A 10,572-nucleotide genomic window follows, 5' to 3' on the forward strand; every position below is an offset into this window, starting at 1 on the left:
ACAAAAACACAAAATCTGAAACCATAGCATATGAGCAAAAGATCTGTAAGGCATAAAGCAAACAGACAAAACAAATCTAAGATACCATTGAGCTCACTTTGTGGGATCATCTGCTGGGCACGCAGCCTGCCCTTAAGTGTGGTTTATAATCATTGGGACTCCTCATGTTTTTTAGATTAATATAATTAAATTGTTTTCTCCTTTCTCCTGCATATCCCCCTTTTCTGTCTTTTGTCATAACAGTTATGTGCATATGTGTTTATGTGTGCACATTCCTAAACACACAAACACACCCTTCTCAGTCCATGTGATGTTACTGTGTGTGTGATTTTAGGACTGACCAAGAGGTGTGCTCCTCCCTGGGAAGACTGTTTCTCCTACCCTCAGGATTCCTCAGTTGCCCGTGGTTCCTTGTGTGGGGTTAGAGTCCAGTGGGCTTCTCCTGTCACACACACTGTCAAGGCAAGCGTCCCTGCTCAGTTATGGCTGGGTGTCACTTCTGGCACCACAGCTCCAGGAGGGACAGGGGGTGGCGCCTGATTCAGGTCACCTCCCCCCAAATCAGCTCTTAACAGATGTATCTCCTTAATTACAGAGGCACAGGGAGCATCGGGGTGTGTTCTTTGTGATTACACCTGCCCCCTGTGACCCCACACCTGCCCCTGTGACCACACACCTGCCCCATGTGACCACACACCTGCCCCTGTGACCCCACACCTCCCCTCTCTGAACACACCTGCCCCACCTGGAGCTGGAAGCCAGCACTCACCTCACCAGCTCTCTCTAAGGCTGCCTTGGCTGCTGTGTGATCCAGGGAGAAAGGGAACTGACCCAACCCGCAGCAGGTCCCCATGGGCACAGGCTGCATAGACACCGGAGTCAGGGAGACAGAAAGACAGAGCCCTGAGTATCCAGGCAGCAGCCTCACAGCCTACAGAGATCATCCCTGTTCCCGTGACTCTGTGATGCTCCCGGAGAAATCATTTATTTAATTCAATATTGGCCTTTTCTGGTTGCGTAAAGTAATAGAAGCATATACACAAATAGGATACACACATGAAATTCTATTTTTAAAGAGAAACCTCTCTGACATAGCTCAACACAATGAAGACAGCAAGCTCTGTGCAAGCAGGTAATTTAACATCAGGATTTATGAATCCTCTCCAGGCCTCGAGGGAATGTGACACAAGGCTGGAGATGTTTCTGGGAGAAACTGAAAGGCAGTGACTGATATGGGGGGGAGGCCTCTCACACAGATCTGAAAGAACAAACATCCAGACTCCTATTTGGGGAAATAGTTTGGATGACATGAGAGGATGTGGGTGGTCGGAGAAAATATCAGTAGACTCAAGGGGCTTGACCTGGACAGTGAGGAAGTCAGACCCTTCCTTCCCCTACCCCCAGCAGCCCAGCCCCTGAGATGTGCACTTACGTCGGGGGTCCCTGACCAAAGCCACCAGAGGGATCCTGGCTATCAGTGCCAGGACCACAGCCGCCACACAGGGGCCTCTGGGGAGCCACAGCGGCATCATGGTGGAGGAGAGGAGAGACCCGAATAGGAGGAGCAGACAAACTCACACAGGAGAAACTGTCTCCCAGCTTTACTCATTGGCAGGATAGTAAGAGCCAGGGCAGTCACTGCTCTGCTGCTGATGGAGTAAAGTCAGTGTGAGGAGCCAATCAGCAGCAGAGTAGAGCAGCATCATCAGTTGCTGGTTAGGGATTCAGTATGAAGGACCCTTCTGAAACCTACAATTGCAATCCCCTTCATTAAAAGGACACTCAGTCTGGCCTGGTGGCCCAAGACTCCAACCCCAGCACTTGGGAGGCAGAGACAGCTGTGTTTCTGAGAGTTAGAGGCCAGCCTAGTCTACACTGTAAGAACATATCTCAAACCAGCAAACAAACTAAGAACCAAACAAAAGGATAGTTATTTTTTGGGTCAGGGTGGACATTGGTTGGTAGTTCTCGTCCCCTGTTGATGGGTCCCACATCTGTGTGCGTGTGGACAGCGCTTACTGGACTCAGTGAACTTTTAATTTTGTTTTGTAAGAAGAAATGAAGTTGGGAAGGAGACGTGTGGGAAGGTCCCAGGGGAAGCTGGAAGAAAATAGTGGTGGTGAACAGTATCGAAATACATTGTATACATGCACAACTCTTTCAAAGAATAAACACTGTATGACAAAGTATACAGGTTTACTTCCTCAAAGGATTTTTTTATTTGGTGTTTTTACTGATTGATCCAGTTGCAGCTGAGACATTAATCAGGCCGCAGTGCTGAGCCAGCTCCACCGCAGTCCCTCATTCATCCCTCACTCTGCACTGGGGAGCGCTCACCTCCTACACAGGGCTGCTGCAAGCTCATCTGTGTGTCTGAAGCCTGTGGGAGCAAAGGAGGTGACTGAAGGTGACTGCCAGCCAGGAACCTTTATCGATGGCCCCCTTCTTGGATATACTTTGAAACTAATTCTTCAGATCTCAGTGGATCCAATACTCAGCATCTCTCTCAGAGCCAGTCCACAGAGGGACAGATGTCCATTGTGTGAGCCTAATCTCAGGCTCAATCTGAACTCATTTGCACAGTGTTGTCATTAAGACATCTGATCAGCCTCGTGCTATGTTGTGGGTTACTATGACAGCCTGATCCCTGCTGTTTACACTGTCACACTTGTTTACATCTCTATGGTTGTTTTCAATGCTTAGGAACTGCCTTTGATTTTTTAATAGAAAAGTTCAAGCCAGTTGGGTGTGGTAGTACATGCATTTAATTCTAACCTATCAGAGACAGGGGCAGGTAGATTTCTGTGAGTTTGAGGCCAGCCTAGTCTGTAGTGCAATCAGGGATACATATGTGATTACAGGGTAGAGTATGCTGTTTGATTTACACACACACACACACACACACAGACACACACACAGAGATTGATACACACACAGACTCACACATACATGCACACACACAGGGATACACACACAGACATATACACAGACACGTAAAGGGACACAAACACTACATGTACATACACATACACGGGCACTCACATATACAGAGACACACACGGACACACACACACACACATATTTAATTCAGAATCAGCATGTGCATTACCGCATATACTTATAACTAAATGAAAGCCATGTTGTGGTGATGTAATCTTTCCTCTCTGATTTCTATATCTGTCTTCAAACCCGCATGCTCATTTGAGGAAGAAAGTGATGAGGGATCCTGTCACAGGATGGGCTCGTATGCACAAGACAAAGGACAGGGGAATACGAGGGGGAAGGACAGGGGAGGAGGGGACTTCTGTCCTGTGATGCCAGGCTCCAGCAGGGGCTAAGTCAGCCATCATGGAGCGCAGGTCTGCAGGGTCCAGAGCCAGGAGGAGCCAGGTCCTGGGGCAGCACTGTCAATGGAGGAACTGGAGCCATGGAGACAGCAGAAGCTCCTTCCTTCAGCCTTGTCACCTCAGTCAGTCAGGAGTCCTGCAGAGCACAGGGACAGAGGTGTTTCCAGACCTCACTCTGCAGTGCCTTCTCTCACCCCCTCAGGCCTCTACTGACCCATGGCAGTGAGCAGAGAGAACGTCTCATGCCCCAATGCTACTTCAGAGCACAGGCCTTCAGTAAGCGCAGGGAACATGGCTCAGTGCAAACCCCCTGGCCAGGCCCTGGCAGGGCCCCCAACCCTCTCCTCTGCGTTTCCCAGTCTGTTCTTCCAGGCCGGCTCATCTTCCTCCTGTCTACGCGTCACTGTTCCTCAGGCTGCACTCAGCAGCCACAGAGTGTTGAGTCCAGAAGTTTTATAGAGTTTGAGGTAGCTCAGGTGACAGCCAGCTTCACAGAGGTTCTCCTGATGCCCGATAACAAACCTTAGGAAGTCAAGACCCTCCTTGGAATGCTATGGGGACTACTGGCCCCTACCAGACTCCTTACCTCTTGGGTTCCTGAAGTACATGAACTGTCCTATGGGCAGCAGCAGACCCAGCACGAATATAACCCCACTCCATATCTTGTTCTGTGTAGATGTCGATGGAGCTCCTGCGGAGAGAAGCCAGGTGTGGGTTTTATCACATAGAAAACACCCCTCATTGAGGTCCTGATATTCAGAGCACTGGGGAGCCAGACCTGACCACACCTGGAAAGGAATTTCAGAATCAGACAAAACAACATAAGTGGAAGACTGCAGCAGCCATGATGGGAATTTTAATGTCTGGTTTGCTTTATAAATCTACACTATGGCTCATGACGAAACTCATGACATAATTTCTGCTAGGGCAGTAGTAGCAGCTGGCAGCTGGGTGTGTTGTCTACTGCGCATGCTCACCAACTACACGGGATCCACGAGTGGTCTCTACAACCAACAGTGAGGGAGCACCGCAGACCAAGAAGTCAACCGTGCTACCTGCAGGCTTTTCCGAGGGCAGCAGACACAGACGCAGGTTCAGAGTGGAACAACACCAAGGGGAACTGAGTAATTGTCACCCAAACCCAGAGTGGCCCTTTGCCTTTATCCTGCTACTGACTGCGTCTGGTCTCAAGGCAGACAGAGTCATCAGCCCTTGGTCCTGCAGCAGCAGAGCCTTCCAGACTCTTGGGTCCCCTGCTGGACACATCTGTACATCAGACACTGTCAGGAGTGGAGACGCCTTCTCTTGGACTTGTGGGATGAACTGGGGCGGCCGCTTGGGTTTATAAACAACTAGGCCAATATCTGCAGCTCTGTTGTGGAGGGCATACATCTTACTCAGGAGTCCTCAGCACCATGGAGAGCTGCTTGGTGAAACTGATTATTTTCTGCCTCTTTTGGTGTTGTTTTTTTCCCAGTACAGAGATTCTCTGTGTAACTCTGGGTGTCCTGGAACTCTGTAGACCAGGCTGGCCTCAAACTCAGAGATGTGTCTGTTTCTGTCTCTCATCTGTATTCACCTCCGGGCTATGGGAGTAAAGCCCTGGCCAGCAGCTACACATTACTTCTTTTGTTTCATTTTATTTCATTTCATTTTATTTTTTGAGACAGGGTTTCTCTGTGTAGCCCTAGCTGTCTTGGAACTAACTCTGAACACCAGACTGGTCTCGAACTCACAGAGATGATGTTGCCTCTGCCTCCTGAGTGCTGGGTGGCATACACTGGTAGAATTTCCTGAGCGAGGTGAGGCAGGGGGATGTTGAATCCGAGGCCAGCCGGGACTCCACTTGACTCTTTAGAGCTGCTGTCTTGAAGAGGTTTCTCTAACTTCAGTTCCTTTCTGGGATTAGTGCTCAAACTTCAGAGGTACACTTTGTTCCAATTCTGACCAGAGAACCTAGCTCATGATGGGTGCTGTACTGAGGATATCTGTCTTCATAGACACATCTGGCAGAGGGTGCCCGGAGCCTTCACCCAAACTACCTAAACATTTTATTGTTCAACGAATTTCCATTTTGCTCCATCTTGATCAGCCAGTATAAAGGGTGTAGAGATTGAACTAGGTGAGGAATAAAAGCCAGTAACTTGGAAAATCTATGCATCTTTCTCTGTAGAATAATCCAAGCTCCCTCCCTGGTAGGTGGGGGTTCATGGGGTCAGAGAAAACTGACAGGAGGGGTAAGCCACGCCCCTCCCTGGTGGGCGGGGACTCCCATGGACAGGGGCTTCCCACTCACTCCACTCCACTGTGTCAGGGCTGCTCAGGCTGGGATGCTCCACCTGGCAGGTGTAAACCTCTCCACTCTGAGGAACCGTCTCCAGCATCACCAGGATCTGGAAGGTCCAGTCTCCATTCCGGATCAGGCCTGTGGACACGACTCCAGTCTTCTCCTCCTGGCCATTCCGGAACCATCTGATTTCAATGTGGCCGGGGTAGAAGCCACTCACAGAGCAGACCAGGAGGTTTTGGTGCTCCAGGGGCTGCGTCTTTGTCTGGTACACGGTCACATGGGGCTCAGCTAGAGGAGAAAGGGGGTGAGAGTAAGTTATGAGGGTGGAGCTGTACTCCCGGGGTGGCTGTCTGTCTGTCTGCCTCTGTCCACACAGACTGAATTACAGACAGACCTGCTAAACCTTCCTGTAACCTCAATCCTGATGTCAGGGCCTGTGGTTTTCAGGAAATCTGTGGTTTTATTTTATAGCTTGAAACAATAATCCTTGAGCTGAAATATCCCAGTGTGTCAACTGAAGGCAGTATAGATGGACCACGGGCACAGAAACTCAGTGCACACACCCCTATAATAACTCAGGGATGACTCCACCCTAGGAAACAGGTGCAGAGAGAGGTGACTCCCAGGGGATTGAGGAAGAGAATCTAACAGGTCACTACATTTAGGGCCAGTGAGATGGTTCATCAGTTAGAAGTGATTGCTGCCAAGACAGATGACCTGAGTTCAAATCCAAGGACACACAGGGTGGAAGGAGAGAATGTCTCATCCAGGCTGTTTGGTGATCTCCAAACACACAATGTGCCATTCTGTTCTCTGGGTCTCTCTGTCTTTCTCACCTCTCTGTTTGTCTCCCCCTTCACACACAGACACAGACACACACACACACACACACACACACTACAACACTTTCACCTATGCACCTCCAGACCAATGCTTACCTTTTACGTTCAACAGGAACCAATCAACAAGTCTGTAGCTATTTCTGCACCTGTCCACTGAGGCCCGATAATGGTCCAATACTTCTTTCTGGCTGTTCAAGTCCTCAGCTATGGGCTTCCCGAGCTCAGTCACTGCCAGGAACTTCCCAATGTCACTGTCAAAGTTTACAAACTCTTCCTGGTTATAGATGAATCTGGTCACAATCTTCACGTGCTCTGTCCCATTGAGGTAATGACACTCAGCCTTCAGCTGCTCCAGAAAACGTGCTGTGGGGACAGCAACATGCTCTATTACAGGCCCTCTGGGAGGGGATTCAAGCAATGTCCAAAACTGGGAGGTCAGCCAAGGGAACTATGACACCTGCAAGGAACTCACCTCCTGCACCCTCTACTTCCCAACTGCCCACACCACAAGTCCATCTTGATCAACTGAGGCAGAGGGAAACTTGAGTTTTGTCACTGTGGCTGTGAGAAGATATCCTGACAAAGACAGTGTAGGGGAGACAGGGATTGCTTGCATGACAAATTCAGAGTACCGTCTATGGCTGCCTGCAAGTCAAGGTGAGAACTTACAACCTCATGTCCAGTCAGGAGCAGAGAAAGACTGAACACATGGATCCTTCCATCTCTCATCTAGCTTCCTCTACTCCAATGCTCTTCAGGGCCCCCAGCCTAGGGAATGGTGTCACCCACACATGGCTGAGTCTACCTACATCAGGTAACAATCCAGACAATGGAGGGTAAAAGTGTCAGTCTAAGAAATCCACGTTGTCCCTAACCCTAGAGCAAACACTGTCTCCAAGACAGTAAATCGACCAATCCCTGAGCAGAAAGACAAAGAATTCCTGAGCACCCCGACTATGATCCCAGAGCCAATGAAAGAAACACACCCGGGATCTGAACCTGAGCCAATGAAAGAAACATTTCATCCCTGAACTCAGACCCAAAGAAGAACACCCTGACACTGAAATTGATGCCAAAGAAACACACTTTGTCCCTAGAATCAGAGCCAGTACAAGAAAAATGTTCTGGCCCCAAGACTAGAGCCAGAAAAACAAAGCCAGGAAAAGAAACACAGTTTGGCTCCTCAAATCAGAGCCATCTCTGCCACCAACCCACTAAACTGACCAATGCCTGAGCAGAAAAACTAACCAATCCCTGAGTAGAAAATCTTCTCACTGGGAAAATTCTGCCCCTATGAAGCCCCATATAAACCTCCTCTGCCTGTACAGTTGCTGTCTGTCCCTTCCAGCCTGGCCTAGGCAACCTCTCTCCTTGACTCCTCCTTCCCAAATAAATGTCTTTGTCAAAAGAGTCTAGGGTGAAGATCTTTCACCAGCAGCGTAGAATAGAAGAACTGGCTGGGAGGTTCCCTTAGGGAACTCAGAAAGACTGTAGCAGAAATGGTAACAACTTTTCAGTGGAACCCCAGGAGATTGCTACATTTCTGCCGGGGCTCCCTCATCAGCCGACTTGAGCCTAAGAAGCGCATAGCTATGCAAGGATGTTCAGTTAGGGGAACAGAGCAGGGCTCAGCTGTAACCATTCTTTGTCTAGGAGAGAAGCAGGGCAGGGGAGACCATCCCCATCGCACCCCAGCTTCAGGGAGCCTGGCTTCCCAACAAGTCAGGACACCTTTGCAGCTCCAGAGCTGTAACACACTGGCTTAGAGTTTGGTGCTGAACCCAGGCATTCCCACCAACTTATACTCAGTCCCTCACTCACCTGCCCACGGGACATCCTGATAGCGATAATTCCTCATTAAGATGCACTGCCCAGGTGATATAATTCAAGTTGTGTCAAGTTGACAGTTAAAACAAATCCGGCACAGAAACCATTCAGGCCCGTCTTCTGATGCTGCCCTTTTCACCACCTGCTGTCCCTTCTCATGTCCTCAGGTCTCCACCCTCACCTGAAACAGGGTCCCCCGCCCTACCCGTCCACAGCACCAGGAGGTGCACATGTGACTTCACAATCAGTCCAGAGGTCACAGCTACTAACTGTGGAGGCCTCAATGTGCACTAAATCTGCAGGAGCACTGAGAGCAAGAGCTGTCGGCCATGGGGGTTTCCATCCAGATGTCACATGGAGCATGACCCAGGTTTAGTTGTAAGGTTTGGGCTACCACAGAGAGAACTCAACCAGGCATCACCTGGGGACCACAGGACTAAGGCCACCACAGAGTCCCCATAAGGCAAAACCAAGGATATCCATGTGAGAGATTCATCACTGGACTACACAGGGGAGCAGCTGGGTTGAGTGGGGCCAGATAAGCCATAGGGGGAGGCTCCCTGACACCCCGAGTGGCCACTCCCTGGTATTGTGCAAGAAAGATAGACATGGATTTGGAGCCCTCATGCTCCAGTGTGTCAATGTCCTCTAAAGTTAGTGTGTTGGAAACACCAGTCCCCCAGTGACGTTTATTTGCTGATTGGCTTCTAACCTGGGAGATGTTAGCAGCCTTCACACTGTCTGTACCCCTGCTCAGAGTATGCAGATTGAACCCTGTGCAATTATTGATTCTGGCCACTGCTGATATACAAAAATATAATTTCATATCTAAAACCAGTTGAATCCTCTCCCTTACACTCAGGCAGGAAACGGCAGGCACCAGAGAAACAGGGTAGGCTGGTTCCAAGGAACGCGGACACCAGCCTGTGACAGGTTGTCAGGGGAAACGTTAAGTCTTCAAGGCACCAAGAGCACACTATGCATGCTCCTGTCTAGGAGGCTGACACAAGGGTTAAGTTCCAGGGTGAATTCCAGGGAACCTTTGACAGGAGAGAGAGAGACAGAGACAGAGACAGAGACAGAGACAGAGACAGAGGCAGAGACAGAGAGACAGAGAGAGAAAGGAGAGGGTGCTCCAGGGTCCCTATAACAGTAGAGAGAGAGAGAGCTCTGGGGTCCCTTTGACAGTAGAGAGATGTCCAGAGTCCATTCATCTGTAGAGAGAGAGCGGCAGGGCCCCTTGAACAGGAGAGAGAGAACACTAACTACCTCTCATGACAGCACCTCCATCACAGGGTGCAGGACTCATAAACACTGGGGTTCTGGGAGAAGAGAAGATGCCATGACCCCCCACCCAGCATATTAGCCAGATGTTCTAATGACGCAGACCCCAGTGACGGCACAACACAGTCTTCTAGGACAGAGCCTCCATTACTCTCAATTGCTCATTTCCTTTCTTTCCTTATTTTTCAATTATGTTACTATTTTGGTGAAATTCTGGACAGTTCATCATTTTAACACCTGATTTCTTCATCTTTTCCAGCCCCTGGGAAATGTGATGTCAGGCTGGAGGGGTCTCATGAGGAAGGAGGAGGACAGGACCCATGTGGGATTCCATTCACAGGTCTTAAAGGGGCACCCAATCCTTTAAATCAATTCCTATGTTGGCAGGAAGGAGTCAAAGGAAGGAAATGACAATTTTAAAAGACCTAGTGTTGACCAAATGAAGCTAGTTTTCTGCCTTCCCCACCACAGCAGCTACCCTGAGGTGTGCACTTACGTCGGGGGTCCCTGACCAAAGCCACAGGAGGGCTCAGGGCCATCAGCGTCAGGACCGCAGCTGCTACACAGGGGCCTCTGGGGAGACACAGACCCATCATTGTGGAGGAGAGGATGGTGGCCAGAGAAGCAGGCCAGCCTGGCTGACTGGGGACTGAGAGTGGCTCAGCCCACTGGTGCCTGGCTGGGCACCTCAGTGCAGGAGAACCAATCAGCAGCAGAAGGGGGCAGCATCATCAGTTGGGGGGCAGAGGTTCAGTATGAAGGTCTTTCTGAAGTTTCCAGGTTCCTTTGTTAAGCAGAGGGCTTCAGCTGAGGGCTGTAAAGTGTAGATCAGTTTGCATCTGCAGCTCTTGAATGGACATCGTGCTGAACCGCTGTTCTGACTCAGGTCAGCCTTGACACTGTCAGTCTGCATGGGAGGATTCAACCTGTGGGAGGCCAGTCCCTACTGTGGTTCCCATAGCGACTTCCCCATTCCCTGAGG

The 10,572-nt window shown here is 49.9% G+C and overlaps 2 protein-coding genes across 2 annotated transcripts in view; both read right to left on the bottom strand.

Annotated features, from left to right (window-relative positions):
* LOC101833734 (H-2 class II histocompatibility antigen, I-E beta chain-like) overlaps positions 1-1,599 on the bottom strand; it is a 7,641-nt gene extending 6,042 nt beyond the window's left edge. Inside the window, exon 1 of the mRNA XM_040732247.1 lies at positions 1,433-1,599. Within this exon, the coding sequence (XP_040588181.1) occupies positions 1,433-1,532 (100 nt within the window). The 5' untranslated portion in view covers positions 1,533-1,599. The remainder of the gene's footprint in view (positions 1-1,432) is intronic.
* Positions 1,600-2,200: 601 nt separating this feature from the next.
* Positions 2,201-10,222, bottom strand: LOC101843733 (H-2 class II histocompatibility antigen, E-D beta chain-like). The gene is made up of 5 exons (XM_021223460.2): positions 10,087-10,222; positions 6,576-6,842; positions 5,644-5,925; positions 3,934-4,038; positions 2,201-3,483 (listed from the first exon to the last, which is right to left on the bottom strand). Exons 1-5 carry the CDS (start codon positions 10,184-10,186, stop codon positions 3,467-3,469), a joined length of 771 nt encoding a protein of 256 aa, XP_021079119.2. The 5' UTR covers positions 10,187-10,222; the 3' UTR covers positions 2,201-3,466.
* Positions 10,223-10,572: the final 350 nt, after the last annotated feature.

The sequence above is a fragment of the Mesocricetus auratus genome, unplaced genomic scaffold (genome assembly GCF_017639785.1).
Source record: "Mesocricetus auratus isolate SY011 unplaced genomic scaffold, BCM_Maur_2.0 Super-Scaffold_100027, whole genome shotgun sequence".
NCBI classification, from domain to species: domain Eukaryota; kingdom Metazoa; phylum Chordata; class Mammalia; order Rodentia; family Cricetidae; genus Mesocricetus; species Mesocricetus auratus.